Source organism: Ylistrum balloti, unplaced genomic scaffold, assembly GCF_031769215.1.
Source record: "Ylistrum balloti isolate Yb309-2 unplaced genomic scaffold, AGI_CSIRO_Ybal_v1 Utg370542, whole genome shotgun sequence".
NCBI classification, from domain to species: domain Eukaryota; kingdom Metazoa; phylum Mollusca; class Bivalvia; order Pectinida; family Pectinidae; genus Ylistrum; species Ylistrum balloti.
The window spans coordinates 306,805-332,118 of record NW_026782344.1 but is presented as its reverse complement, the minus strand read 5'-3'; the positions used below and the strand labels follow the sequence as shown (position 1 = coordinate 332,118).

General features: G+C 34.3%; 1 protein-coding gene and 1 pseudogene across 1 annotated transcript; both read right to left on the bottom strand.

Annotated features, from left to right (window-relative positions):
* Positions 1-10,753: 10,753 nt before the first annotated feature.
* LOC132556066 (proton-coupled folate transporter-like) lies at positions 10,754-13,413 on the bottom strand (annotated as a pseudogene).
* A 2,243-nt stretch (positions 13,414-15,656) lies between these two features.
* On the bottom strand, positions 15,657-24,542 carry LOC132556065 (uncharacterized). The gene is made up of 6 exons (XM_060220457.1): positions 23,378-24,542; positions 22,487-22,570; positions 21,618-21,774; positions 17,158-18,332; positions 16,814-16,897; positions 15,657-15,817 (listed from the first exon to the last, which is right to left on the bottom strand). The coding sequence occupies exons 1-6, from the start codon at positions 24,540-24,542 to the stop codon at positions 15,657-15,659; spliced, it is 2,826 nt and encodes a 941-aa protein (XP_060076440.1).
* Positions 24,543-25,314: the final 772 nt, after the last annotated feature.

Genomic DNA, 25,314 nt, shown 5'->3' with positions numbered 1-25,314 from the left:
GTTCCTTCAATAACAGATAAAGAAGCCGACAGGAGCATTCGATCCAGAAAGCAGGGATATTACCACTGTGCTACCGTTACGTTATTGGTTCTGTTTGTCTCTTTAACTTATTATCTATGCTAACAGAATTTACATTGTAAGTTTAACACAAGGGATAATTGTCCAGTTCTTTTATTCACTTTGGATTTGCCTCTTGGGTTTTTATGATTTTAGGACCTTAAAATCACTGATGAGAGGAATCATAAAGACGTTTGTGGGGTATACACTCATTTGCATACATGGTACACAGTTTCACTTAAATTCAATACAACTAATAAAACCAACCTGTCGAGAGGTATTCATCTTTAAAATAACAAATTACTTTCTTTCTTTCAGAATATTTTATTGTCATGCTGGTATTGACAGTAGGAATTGGGCAACAGGCAGAGCCTATGAAAGCCCTCTCCTTACAGTGCATAAACAAGTATACAGACACATCAATCAAAATTAGAGATAACAGATAATAATAATATTAGGAATAAGAATGTAGAAGATAGATTCAAATGGATGATTATATAACCGAAATGCAAAATAGGCATCACCATCGTTTGTATTATTGAGTACCAGAACAGTAACATAAACTAAAAAATACAAATTAGGTATCACAAGATATTACAAGACAGGGTCAAAATATGTCCATTTGTGGTGGGACAGGCTGCAGGTTCAAACAGTCCATTTGCACATAATCCTGAGCTGAGTCCCTAAAATGGACAAATTACTTAGCAATATTGTCACGAAAATGAGATATACCGGCTGCAAGGAATGATTGACCGGACCTGTATATAGTAGCAAGACCATCTCTCTCGTTCAAGCCGAGTTGGTAGTAGATTTAAAGTTGGCTGATCAAGTATCGTTCCTTATTGTGGCGTTGCTGGTCATCCCAAATCCTGCAGTGGTCAATGGGTACCACCTGCATGTCATGCCATGAATGACTTGGCATGTTGAAATGTCTTGCCACATGCATTACGGGCGTTTCTGTTTGATAGAACATCGGTGATTGTTGATCCCGATATTAAGTGGTGTTTTGGTCTCCCCCACATACTGCAAACGGCAGAAACAATATGCCTGATTCTCAACGTTTGGGTGTATGGAATGCCCCTTGTAATATGAGGTGGGTGACAACTAGATGGGCGAAAGTACTGGTGAGTGTCCGTGGGTTAAGTTTGCAAAACAAATGAAATTCTCGAGAGATTTCGACCGGATATCCACTTGATCTCAATGTCATTAATGAATCTAAACCAGAGGAGTGGTTTCAAGGGGGCTGCTGCAAGTATCCTAGACTCCAGGTGGTCCATAAATATATTTGTGCCATCTTGGTGCCCATGGCAGTACCACTGATTTGTAGATAGTGCTCTCCATTGAATGTAAAGTTGTTTAAGGTGAGCACTAACTTTAGAAGTTCTACAAGACTATCTGTTGATGGATGTTTGTGTTCCCTGGTGTCCCATGCTGCAAGGCAGGCTAAGATGCTATCCTCGTGTGGGATGTTGGTGTATAGGGAGACTACATCAAAATTTATCAAGATCGTATCTTCAGGTAGATTGCTACATGGTGTCTTTTTAGATAGTCTGTCGTATCTTTCAAGTAAGGTGATAGGTCTTCCACATGAGATCTTAGTGAGAAGTCAATGAACTTTGAAAGTTTGTCTGTGGAGTGGCCAGTCGAATTAATGATAGGTCTACCAGGGTTACCAACCTTGTCGATTTTTGGGAGGAGGTAGAAATTCTCTGTCCTGGGGAATCGCAGCGTAAAACGTCTGCTGTTTCCATATCTATATTTCCTCTCTTTAATATCCTGTTAATGGTAGCGTAGACCTTTTGAGTATGTTCTAACATCAAATCATGAACGACTTTGGGATAGAATGTCTCATTTAACTGACGACTGGCCTACTTAATCTCTGTTCATGACAACCACTGTGAAGCCTTTGTCAGCTGGCATGATCACAATACCTTTGTTCTGTTTTAAGGCCTGCAAGGCCTTCCGTTCTCTCATCCCAACGTTAACTCTTGGGGTGTGAGGTTTAGTACAGTGTTCAGATATCTCCTGTTTTACCACATCTATAAATGGTTCCAGTGCTGGAACCTTACTGGATGGCGACTCCCATGTACTTTTATATTAAAATATTATTGGCAAAGTGTACGCGAAGACGGAGTCGTCTATAGAAGCTATCCATATCCCGTGCCAATTCCGCGTTGTTCCGTGGGATGGGGCAGGAATTCAAGTCCTTGGAGAGTATCGAAGTCTCTTGGGCGCTCAGGGTGTGGTCAGAGAGATTGACTACTGTGTTGTTGCCGACCCTTTTCGTGGCTGGCTTTTGTTTGTGGCGTAGTCTTCTCTTACGAGGTTTACGTTTCGTCCCTGGTGGATTGATGGTGATCTCCTGGGTCTGACCTAGTCCGTCGCGTTGGGATTGTTTTATCTGAGTTTCATGGAGCAAGGTACGGCTATTGTTTTTGAAATAATGAATTTTAATGATTAGAACGTTCGTTTCGTTTTGTGACATTGATTTTAAGATGTTGAGATTAGAAACCAACCCCCTTTGCACAGTGGCCAATTTTTTGTTACACACCCTGCAGGAATAAAAAAAGTTTCATTTGGCAGACATGTTTGATCCTCTCGAATCGAGCCATGGCTGACTTGGACATAGACTCAATGTTGGGAGAGCATTTGGGACGCAGTCCCTGAGGTACAGTGTCTGCCTGATTATACGAGTTGTAATACAGAAGGTAGTGTTGTAAATCAACAACTCGTCCTTCTCGTACTCATTCTTAAAATAATAGGGTCCATTATGGTTGTTACGGCGGACAAATGGGAAACTAAACGAAAATTGTAGGGACAATAGGGGCACAAACAAAGAAAGAAACAAAGTAGACGAAAAATACAGACAAATAATAAGATGCAATCTGCCCCGTTATCAGGACTCAAATATTACATAAATTACATCACTTATATATAAAACAGAAAAGAAATACAAAGTTATAAATCTAAATCGAGAGCGGTTGTGTAAATGTAGATGTCTCGATAATCCCTTCGGCCGATGGACGCCGAAGGCTCATTGTAGCGGACAAAAAACCATCCCCAGCTGTTGTAAGATGTTGATTAAAATATCAAAAATGTTTTACATAAATCTAGGTATGTTTTTGCACTCTAGACACTGAACAAATATGTGATCGCAAAGAAAACAATAGCACGTCACACTCCGAGGAAAATTTGATTAAATACACTAGTTAAATGCAAAAAATATATCTATACAAACATATAATTTTGAATATGGTCAAATAGTCCCCAAAATCGTCAACTCGCCCTTAGAAAAGTCGCCCCATCTAACTGAAGCATTCTTCTTCCGGACACACACACATGTATAAATATCATTAAAGAAACTATAATACAGATTGTCCAAACAATACCTTTTATCAAATATACTTTGGTAGCTAACATTGTTGAGTAATTTATCATTACATAAGGTACATGTACCCTTCATTTTGTGTAAATTTGAGTATTTAAAGTGGTACTTCGGAATGAATGTACGTCGTAATAGTCGAGTTTCACGATCCCGACTATTTGATTTTTTGAACCCCGAGTAAGAAGAGTTCCATTCGAAAACGAGGCGCATGGTGTCAAAACTTCCCATTCAACATAGCTTCAAATGTAACTCGGCACGATATTGATATAGAAGACATAGGTAAATTGAGCGTAAGGAAATAAGGAAATGCTGGTTGCAAGATATATCGCTCTGAAGTCCCGTTTATTTGATGAGTCGATACGTGTGAATTCTGAAAAAGATGGCCACGACCATTTTGCCGATTACAGAAGTTCGAAGGACATCACTTATGGCATGCTTTACGCATCAGCTAAAGGTCGTGTGTGGTCCGAGGATTTGAGAAGAATAAGTGAGTGTAATTTTTATAAACTTTATGACTATTTAGTTGTGAGGACACGCAAGTAAGACAACGTGGAATTGGAGGGTTCGTGTTTGCAAACACCTATTATATTGAAGGAAATGTTTCTTCCGTTGAAGTTGCAAGGGGTCATAAATATACCTGGGTAAAATGCAAGGTGTAAGCATCCATGCTATCCGCTAAACGGCTTTAAGATGTCAATAAAGGGTACTGTTGATGAGAGCTGTCAAACGGGTTGTCAACACCTCGCGCCTCGTTTTCATTTTTTTAACCGGAGAGTTTTTTCAAAGGGAGATAATATGAAGTTAGAATGTGAAACGGGTCTTTGTCGCTATGAAGAACTGTCGTTTATAATTTATAATTAATTTCGTTAATTATTTATGAAATTCTTTATTTCGAAGATATCAAATGTACTTTGATAAGAAAATAATTTGATTATTTACTATATGTAAACAGCAGCCCGTCTTCATGACTCATCGATACACGAACATAGATGCCGTGTTTACCTGAAAAGCGTTTGGACTGTGAACTGAAATCATTTAGGTTTTGTTTTTACTTAAAAAAAACAACACAATTATTTTTTATCAAGTTTTATATCAAGCTATATCAATATGTTAAAAAGTTCCTATACTTGATAGTCAGATGCATAGATTTGGAGATTTATACATAATATTGCTTTTATTTCACATTGAACTTTTCAAAAATATCGTTTTGTTAAAAATTTGATAAGACTATGAAGGAGATTCATGTGTAAGTTTCAACGATGTCCTCCATAGCTGCATATGTTAGAGAAAACCAGACAGAGAGCCGACAAACGGACGGCGAGACGGACAGACAATATGTGAGAACTGTTCGAAAGAATGTTAAAAGTGATTGGTATATTTATACGATTCTGCTTTTCCTAACAAATTCAACCCTATTTGATTGTGTGTATCTAGAATTTGAGTTATTTAAAAAAAAACTGAAGGTTTATGCTAGAAAATATTTCTTAGTATACTTTTCCCTTAAATCTACATAACGTTGACAAACAAGCAATAATGAAATTCGTATTCGACAGCAAAAGCATTAAAATTTAGACAATACCTAGAACGTCTGTCAATATTTATATATCTTCCAGATTCTATCGCTAACTTAAGAGCAGACAATCGTAATTTAGTCATCAGTTTTCTTCCGTATTTTAGTAAGGGTTTTGTTAATTCTAAACTTTATTTATTTTACAACAATTGCGAAACAAACTTTCTGAGATTTTTAACAAAAAGTGAGGACATCAGGCTGCCTTGCATTAATTAATTTATTCATTTTATTGACTATAGATCTTACGGTCCACATATACAATACATATAACATCAGGTTTAACAATTAAAGAATATGGATGAGATTACGATAAATAGTGAAAAAATTAATTACTGACAAATCTGACATCATTTACATAATGTTCCAAGTAAGCTTATATTATTTACATCATGCACGCATGATCACCAGATTTTATAGGAAATTTGATTCTTACTAAATTAAAATGTGGCAAAATCAGATAAATTAAGAGTATTTAAAATTATTTTCCGTGAAACAACTCAGGAGAAGGCTGTAAGAAAGAGTCAGAATGAATTCAAGATCATGATGCATAGGGTATACCCGTCAAAGTGACAGATGGACAAGAGAGAGAGAGAGAGAGAGAGAGAGAGAGAGAGAGAGAGAGAGAGAGAGAGAGAGAGAGAGAGAGAGAGAGAGAGAGAGAGAGAGAGAGAGAGAGAGAGAGAGGGCTGAAATAGAGCAATACACATTTTATCACTCTGTAGATAAGGATGTACAAATATACTTCTACTTTCCCTTTGAACTTATGTCATTAATCTGAGCGAGATGGGTGCTAGTGATATGTTCATTATAGAGATATTGCAGTCACTTCAATGCAATTTGTGAATATGTGACTTTATTTCATTATCTAAACATGACATCACAATATATTGCGCATAGCACATTCATACTGTGTTGACAATTTTTGCAATTTTATTGAAATACATGGGATATTTATCGGGAAAGCCTGGACTGAATATCCTATTCATATAGCGAAGTTATAAATACAATTCATTAATCAACAATAATATTAGTTCTGGAAATGTATTATGCACGTTAAAAAGTAAACAGCCGTTTGCTTATCGTTCGTCGAAGGCATGTCTCTATTTTCTCCGATTTCGCCAGTTTACGTTGTATTCCAAATGGGTCCTTCTTGACCTTTATTTTCAATCCGTGTCTTTCAGGCGCTTCTATTTGTATGTACCTTGCTCTCATTTAGGAACGTGACATTATTTTTTGGATTGACCAGTTTGACAGATTGACAGATGTCGACGATGGAGAAGACGACACTTACCCTTCCAGAACTCCTGGTCTTATGCTCATTGTTCTTTTACCGGAGTCTCAACGTACATATTTCTTTTGTTCATTTTTGTTTCCTCGAATTTGAGTTTGACTGATTAAGATTCTGTTGATATGTTGATGTTGTCGTTGTCGTATTTAAAGCTTTCAGAAAGAGTGTCAAAATAAGGTAACGAAACGATTTTTTGTTGATATATAAAAATTAAAACAAAAGAAAAATAATTATGATAAATTAGAAATAGATAGAAAAGGGGGAAAAAGAAAAAAAAACTCTAGCACGTCTTGTGATTACAATCGCCACAAATACCCACAATCAAGAGAATTTTACATACTCATAACTCATAAATAATTTCTTATACCCCGAAAACTTTGTACTTTGTATATTTAATGCCCCAGCATGATATCTATTCGTTATTCAGGTATATTTTTTCTATTAGAAGAGAATTATCAAAATTGTATATATCAGACGAACGCACTGACACTGATGGTCGAAATGAAATGTTATCAAGTGGATAACTCCAGTCAAAGACATCGAGAAAAAGAATCTAAACTCATCACTGAACACGAAATTGAAAATCCGTCGATACAATTTTCTTTTGAACAAATTAATTCCCGAAATCCTATCTACACGTTTTTAGGTGACTGACCTTCGACTTCGTTAATTAAACATATTCTTTTTTAATATAGTAACCAAGGGAGTGTCAAGATTGAACTTACGAAATGATTGACAGTTTGATTGATGTTATGTATCATATCATCGTTCTAACTCCAGCTGTGATTGCGGCGCTCTTCGGAGGACTTGAGGCCAGAAACCTGTATGCACGGGTAAGTTATCGTGTTTAATTAAGGCTTTCCCATCCTAAAAGTAAAGGTTCTGGTAGTTGACCATGTGTTAGAATACTTAAGATCATAGATCATAACAAACCATGATGTAACACACGATAAACCGATAATACTTGTAGTCAAATGTTATGACCATGGACATTAGGAGACAGTAAGATTTTGTTTTATTTGTCGGAAGCGTTTGCTACTTGTGACAAACTTGGGAATCCATCTTAGATTCTTTGCTTGATTTCAAGGTAGAATAATAATGTGTTGGTGTGTGACACTAAAAGACAATCCTAGAAATTGAGTTTGACTAATGATGAGTAAATTTAGTGAAGAAACAAAGAAAAAAAGAAAGAAAGAAAGGAAAGAAAGAAAAAGAGGTATGTTACGAGGCCATTTATGAAATGATATGGAATAATATCTATCAAAAGGCATGATGGTTGACCTAAAATATGCACAATGATCTGTGTAAGGCACACAACATCTTACGAAGTAAATAGCCTTCAACGTATTTAATCAAAACTATACCAATTGCCTTTAAACTTTATTTTTTTTTCATTTAGTAAACCTATTTTCAGTTTAACTGAACACCGTTCGATATCAGCGTGTAACAGTAGTACGTTTGTTTGTTTTTGCTTTCATGTAACAAAGTCTGGCTCAAGTTCTTCTAATGCGGCTTTTGTGCTGAAGGATATCTGTATACGGCTGGGACTCGTAAGAGGCAAGTAAAACAATAAAACATTACTACAACTAATTTTCACCTAAACTAACGATACGTATATGAAATGATACCATATCCAGTACCTACTGTAATTAAAAGAGTCGCATAGCAACAGAGAATACAATGAAAATCATAAATAAACCAATTTATTTCATTCCGATAATGCAAACGATATCTACAACATTGTTAATGACATGTCAAATTATCTTCTATTTTGCAGTTCACGTTCCTTCCTGTGTCAAGGACAAAAGCTGTAAGTATCCAGTCAAACAAATATATATATACATATTTGTTGAAACCTAGATATTGAGCTGGAAGTGAGGAATAGATGGATACAACTGTTTGACATCAACAAATGGCACATTGATAGAAATTGTGCAATGAATACATTCCCCACTTGGGCATGAAACTAGACTTTAATTTCTTTTTGCCTTTGGTGAGCTAAACCTGAAAAATCATTAGCGAGTTTAATAAATTACACATCAAACGGAAACGAGTTTAAAATCCTTTCTATCACATGATCGATTATCAAGGCAAGTCTGGTGAAAAAATGACATTTTTATCGCAAACATGAAATTTCTTTAGTTCTATATCGATGATCCCGATTGTTGCGTAACAATGTCATTATATGGATGTATATTAATTGAATCACAAGGCAATCATGTGATAAATTTTCATTATTAACCGACTTGTTTATAAATCAATCTAGAAATCAATAAACAATCACCGTTTATCAATAATATCAACTTATTGATACATGTTGCTTAGACTCAAGACAAAGTCTAATTTGTCACTGATTGAGTAAATATGCATATTCTGACATTAACCAATGGACCCATTGTATTTTGTCAGCTATGCAATTCTTCAAATTATTGAAAAAAAAGTACAACAGTAAGACGATACATTCGTCTTAATATAACTTTGCAAAAATTATACTAATAACAAAAATGATTCTCTTTGTTTTGTTTGTAACTTTATTATTTGCCTCTTCTCAAAATTGGATATATTTCTTGAGTTGACAATTAGGATTAGTGTCGCCAACCTCACCAAAACCAGTTAAACAAAGGCCAATAGGACAACGGTCATCACCCCGACCAACAACACCTGGGATAAGCTTAGTGTCAACACCGCCACCAACACGTTCTTCGAAGAGAAATATGGATTTGAAGCAACTGCTGGAAGATTTTATCAAGTCAATTCAGTAAAATATGTTTGACGGAATGAAGCGGCTGATTAATGATTGACCGATTGTTAAATTGCATTTAGAATTGCTTGATTTTGATATTAACTTCAACTTCTATAGTCGATCACTTTCCTCGACTGCAACCATTTGTATGACAGTAACGTGTTGTCAGAATTCACGTTTTGTATTTCTTATGGCATAATATGATAATTTTTTATAAGTGCAATCATAAATTATTTTCATCCTAACTTGTTGTTTCTACTAAAACCAATAAATTCTTTGCAATTATGTTGATGACCTGTTTTTATTGCCGCAATGCCCTATTTAAATGTTAAGGACTTGTCATGCTTTAGCACATAGATCTCATTTTGATTCGATTATCAAAGCTCACCTATTTTGCATCTAAAATCAAACATCTCCATTACGATAAAACTGTACATGACATTTTCTATTTTTTACAGCTCATGACTTTATTTCGATATTTTCTTCGAACTAAACTTTCCTTTGACTAAAAATCACTACGAGATGAGTTTTAACCTCACAAACTTTCAACACAAATTTCAACCTTCAGACTTGTTTTAGTATTTCATATTGCATCTGCAATTATGTTTTGAATCACTATTACAATTCAATATTGTAGTATCAAAGTTGGTGGTTCCGTTGTTGTTTACCTTTATCTCAATTGGGTTCGAGATATTGACCAAGAATTACATGGTGGGTGTCGTCGATGAAGCAAAAGACACTTACCTTTTCGAAACATCTGGTCTTAATCTCCTTGTACTTTATCAGAAGTCTCCATGTTAATGTTTCTTTCGTTTATGTTTATTCATCGAATTCGAGACGGAGTTTAAGTTATGTTGACATGTCGATATTTCCTTTGTTTTCTCCGTGTGCTCAACAAGGAACTTCATTATTAATGGATAAATTACCTACTCTAATTACCACTGTATCATAGCACCGCTGTGTCATAGTACCACTACATATTACTAAAATATTTTCTGAGCTATCGAAGTAACAAACATCTCAATCTGATCTTGATTTCCCTTTAAGTTACATCAGCATATCAGGATAGTAACTTGAATGCAATTTACGATGCAACGACAATATACATCAAAGCTTTAACATAAAATATATGTTAAGTTCATGAATGGATAAGTATCGAGTTTGTCAATTGCAGAGTTTTTTATGATGAAAAAAGGAGTCCCAAATATCAATATCTACAATGCATAAAGTCAAAATACCGAATTTATGGTTAGAATGAAAAGAAAAAATTCTTTAGATAATAATTCTCGTTGAACAACAACATTATCAATCTCAAAACTTCTTTAGGACTTCTTTCATTTTTAATTCAAGTAAAATTGACAGACAAATCATGTTAGAGGTTAATAAGGAAATCATAGTTGCCATATGCTTATGGTACAGACGTCGATACAAAATTCACCATCAGTATACTGTAAACATTCAACATTTAGCGGTAATGTTATTTTCGCGCTGATGATGTTTCGCTACATATTAAGTTGCTTTTTGAAAAATGATTTTTTTAAATGTTATTTTCATAGTGGATGCGATAATTAACAAAAAACAAAAGGTAGTCATACCCTAAAATTTGATTGCACCAAATTAAGTGCGTTTACATTTATTATTTCATTTTCTGTAATTAAACAAACATATACAAAATCAATATCCGAAACATGATATCTCAGATCAAGAGTTCTATAATGTTAATTCAATATATTCAGTTCTAAATAACTTAAGCGAAGAAAATTCAATGTATTTGGATTTTGAAGAATATTGTTATTGTCTTGAAAAGGAAAATAAATAGACAAAGTTAAAAAGCGCTAACCATTATCCAGAGTATGTTTAATGATTTTTATTATCATAATTATAATTTATTATAATGTCTGTTATTGTCAAATGTTTTCGCTTATCATTGAGGTTTGTATTTTTCATTGATACATAAGAAAAAAGTCAGAGCGTTTCATGCTCTTATCCGTTTTTCGTTATTTGACTTTTGTAAAGTATACGATTGCAAAAGTTTATTAAAAAGCTATAAACAACATTGAATCGTTCCTCGGTGATGAAATATTTGGTAGATAAACACCTTCGTTTGTCATCTTCTGGCATCATCTGAGCCATCAAAGTGCAGCTGTCGATTTGCTGTGGCAGGGAGCTCTGAGAGATCTAAAACAATTTGATTAAATAAACTATATACATTTTATTTATATGTCAGATATCGTAATAGATCCTTTATTTCAAAATGCTGGTTATAATTTAGATATTTTTTCATAATCGGAATCGAAAAAACACAAACAAAAACAAACAAACAAACAAAAACAACCACTATATCAGAAATAAAGCAATAACGCTTATATTTTACAAAATGATTAACATGACCAAGCTTACACCAACAAGCAGATTGGGACAAGAAAAATGGCTGCCACTATTAGAAATGATAGGCCAGGCATCAAACTTGCAGTTTCGGCATACAAATTTTTGAAGATGCTTCCGCCAGTCAAATGACTCAAATTTTGAAGAACATATAGATTGGCAAACAAGACACCTACAAAGAACAAACAAAGAAATAATAGTGATATATTCAATTATTATTATTTAAGTACATTTGTATTAAGGATAAAGAACAAAAAATATTGTATACTTAGGTAACTTTTCAAGCATAGCTGCCACAGGTCTATTATATCTATTTACGTTGTCAATGAAAGTAATTATCAATAAGTGAATAAATAAACCAATACAAATATCAATCTAGTCGATTTTTCCCATACGCACAGTTCATAAACCATTTAAAGATATTCTACTACATGAATATGGAGAAAGATGATTGCTGTTTCCAATGAGTTTCATTCTACCATCAATTTTATATACAATAATGATGATATAAAAATAGTACCTTGTTTGTCTGGCTGTACATATCGAGATAAAATCGCTTTTAATACCGGAATCGGAACTATGGATAAAATTCCAACACCTACAGCTGTAAAATGATGAAATGTATGATCAAAGTCGTATGTAAGGGAAATAACTCCTCTATTGTAAAACGAGTTATCAGGTAAATGGCCATTATATTTTTAAGTGTTAGCAGAATAATTCATCCTATATCATATGTATTTATGGACATGCATTTTCCTCATCCACATCGAAGTTTATTATTTGTCAGAATGTAAGCAGAAATGAGCTTAATACTAAGTTTTGTTAATGTAATTTTAATAAATCTCAACAGTATATCAGTTATTCGCCTTAAAGAAAAAGGAGAGAGCTATTTTGAACTTTTGCTGTACCAAATTATCATAGAAGTAATATATTGGGGATATTAGCATCATCCTAGCCTGTTATAAACAAAGGTTATGATACTTACATAAATACATCATCCAGGTTGTTTTAGCAAGACCCATCACCACAAAATATCCTATATTGGAGATACAACCAAGAACACCTATGCTTTCATCCGACAGGTATTTTTGGAGCAATTTCAATAAGATGATTCCTCCTATAAATTGAACCATGTTTGTTGTAAATCCATACCACCCTATTTCTTCTGTTGACCAACAAAGTGGATATCTAATGTCATATATTATTTCTAACCCATAGCCAGTTACTCGTGCGAAAAACATAAGAAGAAAGGCTAACCAGATCGTCATGAACTGACACTGTTTGTGGTCAATAATAGAAGATTTGTCAAAGAAAAATCCAAATATTTTTCGCAGACTTATACATGATTGGATGTCAGAAACACTTTTTGTTATGTCCTGAACACCATACCGTGCAAGGAAATAGCAAAATAGAAAAGTCGCACTGCAGATAATCATAGGTGTCATATATCCTTTGTCTTGAATTAAGTAGCCTATTCCTAACTTTGCTATTGCTGATCCTGCTCCTATAAGAAGTTCTAGTATAGCGAGTCCGATTGTCCTTGATTTGTCATATTGGGTCTTGTCAGCAACAGATGCAGCGAAGGCCATGAAGAATGTATATTCACCTCCTGTTATACCAGAAATGAAATAGAATACATAAAAGTAATACAACGAGAGATTTTGGGACGTGATCAAAGCCATTAAGCCGAAGCGAACAAAGCCGCCGAAGAGAGATATTAAAAGCAGAGGTTTACGACCAATGGAGTCCGAATATAGTCCAAGAAGTAGCATAATTGGTGTGGCCAGTCCATACTCTGTGAGACTGAAGTACCAGGTCCAGGTGGTGGCTAGTGACTGGTCATGATGTTCTCTGGCTTTGCTTTCGTTTACTCCACACAAACCACTTGTAGAATTTTCAGCTCCTTTCGTAAGATTATCTCCCTTGGAATTCTCTGATACACGGTTATAAATATATAATGTCTGATTAATATTTCCGATTTGCATGAGAATAATATAAAATATTATCAGTATTCCACGTATTCCTATTTGAATGTGTCGACTGCTACTATTATAAACGTGGATTTTAACGGAATCGCCATCGTTTATTAATAAAGGTTTTTTTTCCAAATCGCAATCCATCTTGTAGTAATAGGTATAACTTGTTTAAAACAACTAATCTGTACTGTTCACGTTGTGCTTTTTGTATCGATTTGTAGAGACAGAAAATAGGGTCAGTAAATAGGTGTATGTAGATATCATTGTTGGTGATATGTCCATTAATGTAACTATTTATATAACAGTATTTACGTCCAATATATTTATCTAGAATAGTATGTCGTCTGATTTATCAGTAAGTATACCTTAAGTCACCAGCTGAAACTAGATAGGTACAAACTATTGATTCTACTATCACAACTGGCGATTTGATTAGTATTAACTTATCAAAATTTTATAGACAGGATATTAACGGCATTTCTTCACATGCATATTAACAGAAAAGACCCATTGTTTGACTTAAGTTACTTTTAAAGGCGATGCATGAATTCACTTGTTTACCTCTCCCAATTCTTGACGGGTCGTAGAATTTGAGAAACGGATTGTTGTGCTGTAGTGATCGTGACCTAGGTTTCAGCACTTTACCCTAATTGCTCTGTGTGTCTTGCTGGTATAGACATTGCTTAAGTTGTTTAGTGAGTTTGTCGCTCTGATTGCCATGTCATAGAATAACCCTGGCTGTTCATGGGGAGATAAATCCAGCAAAAATTTGATCAGTAATTTTGTTCATTTTCTGACCTGTTTACATGGTTTCTTGTCAGATTTGTTTATCATAAGTTTCTATATTAATGAATTGGTTCTCATTTTGGCATACACGGAAAGCTTTTTAGATACATGACCTTCAAATAAATAACCTCCAAAGTACAGATGAAACAGTCATTTGATTTTACCATGTTTTCCAGTTAATTTTTTCAATTTCCTTTTATCGTTTTAAAGTCACTCATGCATATAGTTTTGAAAAAGCTGTTGCTGTACATGTTGCATATGTTAGTATCAATTTAATAGATATTGAAGTTTTTTTTTTAAAATAAAACAAAAGATTCTTTCCACTCAGAATTGTTTGTCAAATTTAAAAGTCACAGAATTGAAATAAATCACGAGGCTGAGCAAGTAAACGTCTAGATACAGACAAATCATATTTCAGATATATGCCTCTTTTTTCTCGAACATATATCATTATAATGTTCACCAGTACACTGTGAAATGCGCAGATATATCATGAGAATACTTATGTTTGCCCAATAATTCAACAGTTGAAAATCATTCTCTCCATAGATTGTCCTATCATCGACCATTCTTTATATGATCTTTTCTTGTAAACACAAACAAGGACCTAGAATGAAAAGATTGAATTAATTGCATGAAGGAATAATTAAATCAGAAATGTGTTGCTGATAATCAATAAAAACAAGAAGCAACCGACGTCACATCAAGACAAAAGAACCGACACATTACAAATATGAGATGATGTTCGTGAAGCCGAGCCAACATGACAGTTCCTACAAAATTCAGGCAACCACGAAGAGTAGTTCTGGAAATATTCGCTTAATACTCATCCTTTGAATTTATATTTGCCTGTGTATTTCTTATCACAATGAAATATTCAAAATCTGACTTTAATATAGAAATTAGTGATTTTTGTTTAGACATATAGTATTTTCATTGATTATTTAGTAACTCATTGTAGTTATCCACATAATTGTGCACAATGTTTGATAAACTTCAGAAGTAAGTTTAAATATTTAAGCTAAAGGAAAGGTTTCTACAGAATATCATTGGATTCGATGTTGAAGTTTTGAAAGTTTGAATGCTTATTCGATACAACGCGTGAGATTTGATTTGACATTTAACATCTATCCACAAATTCGACTAACAAGAAACTATTATGTTCCTAATATTATATTATCAGTGTATATCGAACCAAAACTGCAAATTGCATTGAAATGTTTAAAAGGGTTCCAGCACGTTGTCATCCCTGTTTATTTCAAATAATCAATCTTCATTGTTGATTTGTGTGTAATAAACAACGATGACATCCCGTCCGGAATTATTTAAAACACATGCACAGATAGTTAATATTCGAAACCACATATATCACTTTATCCGCGACAAATTTCTGAATTATTTTCATTTTGCAATAGAACAAAGCAATTTTTTTAAAACCTACCATCAAGGAAAAGGAGGGAAAAAACTCACATTAATAGCCCTAGTGGGATAATGAAGGTTGAAGCCACTACGAGAAAACTTAGCCCCGGCATCCAGTCCTCTGTTTCAGAATAAAGATTATTAAAGATGCTTCCTGCTGCCAATGATGACAAATTCTCCATTACGTATAAATTGGCAAATAATATACCTGTAAAAACAATTTAGAAATCACCTGTTTTAAACCAAATTAGGAAATTTTCATTTTTAATTAAAAAAGTGTTTCTTTAATGTAAAAACACTATGTAGATTTTATCCATTAATGGAAACAATACGCGGAAAAGATATCATATAAAAGTAATGTATTTTGAAATGATTACTTTCATTTTAATCGTCAAAGAGCATCAGGATCAAAATGTCTTAAAATAAGCTTAATTTAACTGATGCCCAAACCATCAGTTGATATTCTGATTCAGAGTGTTCCTATAAAGTAAATTATAGTCAATAACGAAAACGTACATACAACCATATTTAATTATGCTCTGAAATCAATGTTTTCAGTTGAAAAATTTAACAATCGTAAAGGGACGTAATTCATAATATTTTGTGACACAAACGCAAAATGTAAAATACACTGTTCCGAATTAATGTTTTTTGTATATAATCAAGATATGTTTACCTTGTTCTCAATATGGGAACATGACATTAAATACTTGGTTTGACCAAAATTTCTATGACCCGTGTCGTCGATAAAGCTTACCCTTACCCTTCCGGAATACCTAGTCTTATTTTCCGTGTACCTTTTTCCATGAGTCCACGTGAAAAAGTTTTCTTTATTCATATTTTGTCACGGTGTCATCGAATTTGAGTTAATTAAGATTCTGTTGGCATGTCGTGTTTTTTTTTTTTTTTTTTATCAAAACAAGTGCTCAATGATGTCATTATATTTCATTATTCAGAAGAGAATCGTCGTTAAAAAAAGAAGTTTTTGTGCATTAAGCACATATGAAAACCGTATTCGCAAAATATACCACTTGTCTCGTAGTGTATAAGTTTGTTGCTGGGTTATATAGCAATATATAATTTTTTCTTTCTACCATTTTTCGAAATAAAAAAACTTCAATTTCCTGATGTTGCGTTTGATACGAAATATCATTTCCATGCAATTTTCCTTGCTTTATGATAGCAGATATATGTATGTATTTACCTTGTCTATCAGCTTCCACGAATCTTGACAATATTGAACGCATAACGGGAAACGTCACGACTGAAAGCACCCCGGCTCCAAGAGCTTCACAATGAGGAATCAAATGTTACATACATGTTATCACTTTCAATTTATTTATAACAATTCAAAATATTAAAAGTCAATTCAATCTGAACCAAAAAGAATTCCAAAAGACCCTATTATTATAACACAATTTTATCGCAAGATCGAACGGGAGATTTGTTTTCAGAAATAGCAATATACCCATGGTTCAATAACTTTGCATGTTTCTAATACAATTTGTGTTTGTCATAGAGAATATATTTAATCAATGTTTCACATACCTGTATACATCATGAAATTAGAAGATGCCAAACCCATAACGACGAAAAGTCCAATGTTAGACAGGCAACCAAGCGAAGCTAAGAGTACATCTTCAACACAGTATTGAAGTAATTTCATTAAAGACAAACCCAACAGGAATTCAACAATATTTTGAACGAACCCGAACCAGCCAATCCCCTCTGGTGTCCAACAGAACGGAGATCTTAACTCATACAATGTTGTTATACCAGAGGCAGATGAACGTGCGAAATGAATGATATGAAAAGCCGACCAAGCTATTACAAACAAATAATTTTTGCTTCCAATAATAGATGCTTTATCGTAGAAAAATCCAAATATTCTTTTGATACCAATGCAAAAAGTCAAATTTTTCGATGATATTGTGGTTATCGTCTCTTCTACAAAAGCGCAAACAAGTATTGAACTTGTTAGGTAGGCTCCTAAACATATCAGCATCGGCATGAGGTACCCACTGTAATGTATCAGGTACCCTGCGCTTATTTTTGCCACACTTCCTCCTAACCCAATGAGAACCTCAAAAATTGCCAATCCTACGGTTCTCGTTTGGCTGTAGCTTGTTTTATCGGCGATGGCTGCGGTGCTAGCAATGAAAAAGAGATAGCTATTGCCAGTGAGACCGGATACAGCATAGGGCACGAAAAAGAAAACAAAAGGCAATCGCTTGTGGGTAATGAAAGCCATCATACCGTAGCGAAGGGCATCGCCTGTAAGTGAAATTATCAGAAGTGGCTTCCTGCCAATAAAATCCGAATACAGACCATATAGAAGAAGCGACGGAACACCCAAACCATGGGAAACCAGACTAAAATACCATGTCCATTTTGCTGCGAGCTTTTGGTCAAGATTCTCGGTAGAGCGACTTTGGTTCGAACCGCATGCATTCGTTGAATTTTCTTCACGTGTGAATGTGAGATTTCTTTCCTTGTTAAAGTCTGAGGCGCGATTATAGATATAAAGTGTTTGGTTAAGACTTCCAAATTCCGATATAACCATGTACATAAACGTTAGGCACATACGGAAAACCATTTGAGTCCTGATCGATCTGTTCTCAGATTTGATGGCTTGTTTATCAGTATTAACTAACAATGGTTTTTGCTCTGACGCAGTATCCATTTCGAATATTTGGTCCACAACCAATCTTTTGCATCCAGCTCTTACATCAAAATCAAATAGAGTGTAGCACTATTATTCTGATCGTCGGAAGTTTACGGCATTATCAAAAGGAGGTAAATGTGTATACACTCTGCACGATATCTAGCTATTCAGGGTGCCATTATCAACTGCCTATCAGTATCTGTGGGATACATAAGTATGTCAGTCATATGAATTCTTAACTGCTAAATATAGTCCGGCGAATACTGTAAACGGTAGCTTATGTGAGGACTGTTTACGATAAACAGAAAAAGAGTAGGCGTGGTAACACCGGGCCAGACGGATTTCAAAATTACCTTAATCTAAATCTATATAGCCCCCCCCCCTCCTCCAATTCTTTCCTTTAACTTCTGGATATGTTTCAAATTGCTAGAGTTAGAATAAAATATTAATAGGCACTGGAGCCGTCATCAGCTACAGACGGTTCCATCAATTTGAGGAGGGGGTGGGTGTGGGGGGTGGGGGGGGGGGGGGGGGGGGAGGGGGGTGGGGTGGGGGTGGGTATAGGTCGCCCCCTCACTTCCCCAGAACACTGACGTCCGTCTGTGAGATGATACCCGGACACGGTACAGGGTCGAGTAAGTATAGATATATTCTAATTTATGTTTGCGGGACTCGTGGGTGACCTCTCTTATCAGATAAGGTCGATAAGGTATACAATGCATTTAGCTACCTGTCAGATATCAATTGAAATGTATGTGGACTTGAATGAGCAACCTCTCAATTACATAAATATGACATTAAAATTTCAAAAGAACTGTCCATTTGTTTCGATTTCAGAAGAAAGAACCAACGAAGTGGCGAGACAAGGTTGTCATATTTGCATGAAAAACAAAAGTAAAAATAAAGTAAAGAAAATAAAGTATATATTTCATGTTATCATTGAAAATATTCTGGGGACATTGAAATATTTAGAATGTTGGATTAAATCTGATTCAATTTTCATATGGTAAACACGGGGGAAACTTGAGATAGCCATATCGTTGTTCTTATATCATGCAATGCGAAAATTACAGTAATCACCTTGCTTCCTTCCACCACCATCCGAGATAAAGCTGAGCGAATCAATACACCTTGTAACAAGGACAGTACTCCAACGCTTGTTCCTGGATAAATAAAACTTGAATAGTCGTTCAATACTTTTCCTACTTACAATGCAGACGTCCATGTGAATGCTTATTAGTATAATTTAATTTTTTCTTATACGTGCACGCATCAGGAAAAGCGGTCCTTACAACACATTAGAGGTCGCATTTTGTTAAAGGTATCTTCTGATATTCGTTTTAAAATGCATCGTAAACTGCTCTCGACAACAGAACGTAACGCTCTGCATCAACAGAGGTGAGACGCTGCAATAGGAAATGGCATTTACGTAGCCAGTAGTAAATGTGTATTGATGTGAAAGTATTGTATATTTCAGCTTTCCAATAATGACGAAAAAATAAAATGTGAGATATGAATCTTGCCAACCCGGTCTTGAAACCTGCCGTATTGTAAACTTTGTTAAGTCATCAAAGATTAAATCATTTGTTACATTGTATACTTACTTTTATATACTAATGAGTGAAGTCTTCATTATTGCATTCAGATGTCTAATAATGATATGGAAACGGACCTTCCTCGCTTCTATTTGATGCTTTAACTTCAGAGAAATTCATATCAACAACATTTTATTGATAGCTGGTCTAATAGTTCTATCAAGCCAAAGCTTCTTAATACGAATCTTGATATACCAATTCATGATTTTTCTGTAGTAGTATTATGTAGATTATAAAGAACCCCAAAAAGCTTTTGGCGAATTTGAGATATCCTCTTCAAGAAAACTCTATCAGAACAATGTTTTCTTTTTTCAATCTGTATAGCATTCGTTCTCTAGTTATGTATGCTCTTTCTTTTCGAAGAGATGTCGATGACCGTACAAATGTATGGTTGGAAACTGTGATGAAGCACATTTCGTGAAAATACGTCCAAAATAAAAACAGATAAATACGGAGATCGATATCATAGTAATAACCAAGAACCTTTCTGACAATATCTTTGTCGTGCTTTTGTTTGTTTTCATACGAAGCTGAATTTATTGAAGAGCTTATCAAAAAAAGGTCACAAAGACCTTGAAAAGTCATTTCATTTTTATTTTCATATATATTGATGAAGTGTTGCCTTTCAATAACAACAAACTCATTGAACACGTCCATCGTATATACAGACTAGAATTGGAAATCAAAGACACGACAGACTTTTCTACGTCAGCTGCTTATCTCGATCCTTTCCTACAACGAAACCGTCATGAACAGCTTTTTATCAATCTGTATGATAAACGTGATGATTTCAATTTTAACTTTTACATTTTCCATTTCCTGATAGCGATGAACCTGCATCCCCAGCCTATGGTGTTTACATGTACCATAATGTTATCATTATTTCTTTGTATGTCGTTGGATGTGTTTGATGCTCGTTGGTTTGCCTTTTGGTTCCGTTGTTGTATACCTTGTTCTCATTTAAGAACATGGCATTACTTAATATGTTTGACCAAGGATTACATGACTTTTTTAAAGTTGAGTTTATTAACACAGGCCACAAAGATCTTGTCATGGCCTTGAACTTCACTTTTAGATAAAATATCTGTTTACACATCACTCCAAAAGTCACCAGGATATATATCGAGGGCGATACATATCAACTATATCAGTTTTTATGTTGTAGGAGGAACTGTTGTAAATAAGACATGGAATGTGTATTTCCGGCAGTAAAATACTAAAAATAAACATTAATGGTGATGCCTGCCCCCTCCTTCCCCTAATCATCATCATCGCAGCATGTCCTTGTCTTATTACATTGTCATCAACGTCACAGAGTTTGGTTTTCACAGTTTTCACACAAACTGTGATAACATGATGATATGCTGGGATGGGATTGACATCGAATCAGTTCTGTATGGTGAATGGTCTCGTTTTAGGTTTACAGCAGAGAAGGAACCTGGGAAAAGAAAATGCGGTTTTGTTAACAACTATATAAACTTGTACATATTGATTTAAGTTTCAAAAAGCTTTAATATTAACTGTCAATCAACGTTAACTTCGGTTATGTATTTGTGTTTTTTGATATGTTTTGTCATCATAATTATCACATGAATTTTAATCAAATAAAGACTTTATTGGGAAAACAATATTATAAATTCCCTATTTATATCAGTATGATTTTTAGCATTGCAATAATCATAGTTGGCCTCCTAAACATATTATCGATTTGCTATATGTTGTTATTGAGCTTATTGACTTATACTTACATGAACACAATCAACGATGTTAGGTTAAATGCCCCCATTATCAGGAATACAAAACCGGCCATGAAAGTCTGAGTCCGAGCGTATATTTCGCTGAAGACAGTCTTGCTGAGCATACTACATATGTTTTCAATCACATATGTATTGCCAAATACAGCACCTTTAATATATAAGCATGATCACCATACACAAAAACTAATCACATATAAAATAATTTCTAAATCAAATATTCTTCATTAAAATTAGTTTGTCTCATTTGGATTACATTACTTACTGCATTCGGCTACCATTATATCAAATCATAATAGCATTCGAATTTCAAATTATAAATATATATATGATATATATATGATCTCAAGTGAGTTTCTTTCTTATTTTTTCTTACGATATTGTTTTAAACAAGTTTTAGAAGTTTCATTTTTGCGGGGTTTGGTAAGCAAACAATAAAGTTTTGAAGCGTGTTTTATAGAATTTCATATGAAATGAAAACAAAATCACAAACGTTATATTTTGGCATGTTTCGGAAGAAAAAAAAAAGTGGAGGAAAATCTCAAACGGAGGCAAATATTTTGGTTGCGTCATATTCAATTAATGACATATTATTGTCGATATTACTTATTATTGTAAGTATTTTGATTCATGTTAATACGATCCAGAACGGGAAGAATAAAACGTTCATAGTTTCCTCTTTATTTAGATACATTTCATTGTGTTTTCTCACATGTGAATCGACAATAAACAAGGATCATTCTTAATTACAAATTCTGATATCTAAAAAAAGCCGTGCAAGATAAAAGGTCTAGTAAAAAATGTATAATGAGAATTATCATTCCAACCATTGTTCAAAATGGCTTTCAATTTCCGGAAAATACCTTGTTTATCTTTTTCGATCAAGTTAGAGGAAAAAGCTCGGAGAAGAGGTCTAGACATGAGAGAGAGCATACCCGCCCCTGAGCCTGCACGAAAAAAGAGTAAACCATTATTCAATTCACTTTACAACACATAATGATATAACAATATATATTGAGTTTGTCGTCTTCAACAATTCAGCAATTTAAATCCTTATCATCATGGATGCGTGCTGAAAGAACGAAAAAGTTGCATGTGTGATTTTTATCATTAGTTTGGTCTAATGTAAGTAATCTTAATATTTTGTTAACGGTATAATGAAACACCGTTAATTAATATGCAAAACTCACAAATTAAAAATATGGGAAATATTAAAATCTGAAAAAATAAAAACCAGTTAATAACAGGTTTGTGATCTTCAAAGGAAGTAATTGATAAAAATCCTTAGAAAAATAAAAGTATTGCAAAACTACCGTGAACTGCTTATATTGTGCATGAATTTCCCGGAATGCATAGGCCAAAGGTCACTGTGCCAGTCTATTAACAAGGATTGATAGTTTGTACCACCTGTAAACGTCTCATTAACAATTGTAATGGTTTATTAGTGTGTTAGATTTGAATAACACACTCCTTTTGCGATAGATCTAATTTTTGTACCAATGAGATGACACTTTATATTGTTGTTTTAACGATATATCTAACAATAAGATTGTTTCAAAATACTTCCAGCTTACGGTCACGCATAGAAATGAGAAGGTAGTATAATAGTATCTATTTACCAGTAGATATGGAGTTTCAAAAATTATTTAACTAACTTATTCGTAACGAATCATGGATGAGGCGATAGCAAATCTAAAGCATATACAACACTTAAAAAATATATATATGCTTTTTATATTTTTTTTGATACTCACTTATATACAGCATCAGACTTGTGTCAGCGAAACCTGTAATAACTGAAGAGGCAATAGCGGATGTGATGGTGATCATGATCACTGTAACGTCAGGAAGGCACATCTGCAGCCACTTAACAACTACCAAACCAAAGAGGTATTTTAAAATATCGGTTCCGAATCCATACCACCCTATTTTTCTTGAATCCCAACAAAATGGCGAACGAAGCTGATAAAGTACTCCAATTGTGGAGGAATCCGATGCAGCCATAAGCAAGAGAAAAATAGTTAACATTGTCAAATTGAATGTTAAAACACTGCCAGTCAGGATGTAAGATTTGCTTAAAAACATTCCAAAAATATTTTTGAGATGAACGCCAATTGTGATATGTTTAGTTGATCTAGGTAAACGTGTGTCCTTTATCGCAAACAGTGTAATGAAGAAACACACAGCGAATATTCCTGACGCTGCTACCATGGGGTACATATATCCAAAACTCTTTATCAGGTATCCAGTACCAACATGAGCGGTACTTACACCAACCCCAGTTACCGCTTCGAATAATGCTATACCAAAAGCCCTCTTCTTGTTATTGTCCGTTTTGTCTGCCACAGATGCGGTCATCGCAATATAAAATGGGTAGTGACCACCACTTATTCCCGTCAAAACACACGGAATAAAGAAATAAATTAATGAAAGGTTTTTGTAAACAATAAAACTCTTGGTAGCAAATTGAAAACAAAAGCCGATACAGGAAATCATCATAAGCGGTTTTCTACCAACGAAATCCGAATATGAACTATACATCATTATCATCGGAATAGCTATCCCATGCTCACATAGGGAGAAGTATAACAACCATAATGCCGCCGCTGACTGGTCTTTCTTTTCACTTTTGGCGCTGACACTGCCCCCACACGGATCTGGTGATATAGTTGTCGATGTGCTGTCATAGGAAGTGTTCATCACGTTGGTGCTTGAGTTTGAATTTTCCTCTACCCACTTATATACATACTGGTTTTTCGTCAAGCCACCCATTTGTAACCCTATCACAAACAGAATGATCAAAACCACACGAATAAATATATCCATTAAAGACGTAGAAGAATCAGATGGACTTTTCTCAGTTCGCTCTTCCTCTTGATGATTATCCAAAAGAGTTTTTGTTTCTAAATCAGAAGTCATCTTTCTTACCTTTGCTTCGATGATGAAAATTAATATAGGTGATAATATCAAGATACTGACACCTTTTCAAATGCATATGCACATTATATTGACCCAGTTGAACATTTGTTGATAACATGTATTGCATAAATATGTATGTATCACCAAACTGCAAGCATCTGATGCAACGACATATAGTACCTTACCAGATATACTGACACTTTTTCAAATGCATATGAACATTATTTTGACCCAGTTTGCTGATAACATGTATCGGGTAAATATGTAAATGTGCAATATCACCTATTTTGAAGTCGTGTTTAGATAATGATATGACGTCACACACTCAGATATAGCATTGTGATGTTACATTGATGACAATACATAAGAGGCGAAGTGTCCGTTCTCTATAACTGTTCCGAGGATACTAGATAATGTGACAAAAGGATCTTAATTTCGTTTCAATAAGATATGTCATTGATGAACCTTGTCACATACTTATCATTTTAGCGAGCCTTAAATCAAAGACGAGTTTCATAACATTTGCTGTTTACGTAATTAAGATAAGACATACACATCTGGAAATTTTGCCAAAATTGAATCAGATATTTAAATTCTACTTAATGTGGATATTTTTCAGTGTAAACGGCATGTTAATAGTTGTTTGAGCTGAATTTCCGCTCAAGACCATGCACAGGTGGTAGCTTCATGTTTAACTCTTTCAGTAAACTGTCTTTTGTACAACATGATATTTGCATTGTTTATTAAAATGCACAGTACATATAAATATGTA

Coding starts and splice junctions, on each gene's coding strand:
- LOC132556065 (XM_060220457.1), bottom strand. CDS start 24,542: ATGACTTCTGATTTAGAAACAAAAACTCTTTTGGATAATCATCAAGAG. Junction 22,571..23,377: donor AAGTCTGATGCTGTATATAA/GTGAGTATCAAA, acceptor TTTTTCGTGCAG/GCTCAGGGGCGGGTATGCTC. Junction 15,818..16,813: donor CGTGGAAGCTGATAGACAAG/GTAAATACATAC, acceptor TTGTTTTTACAG/GTATATTATTTGCCAATTTA.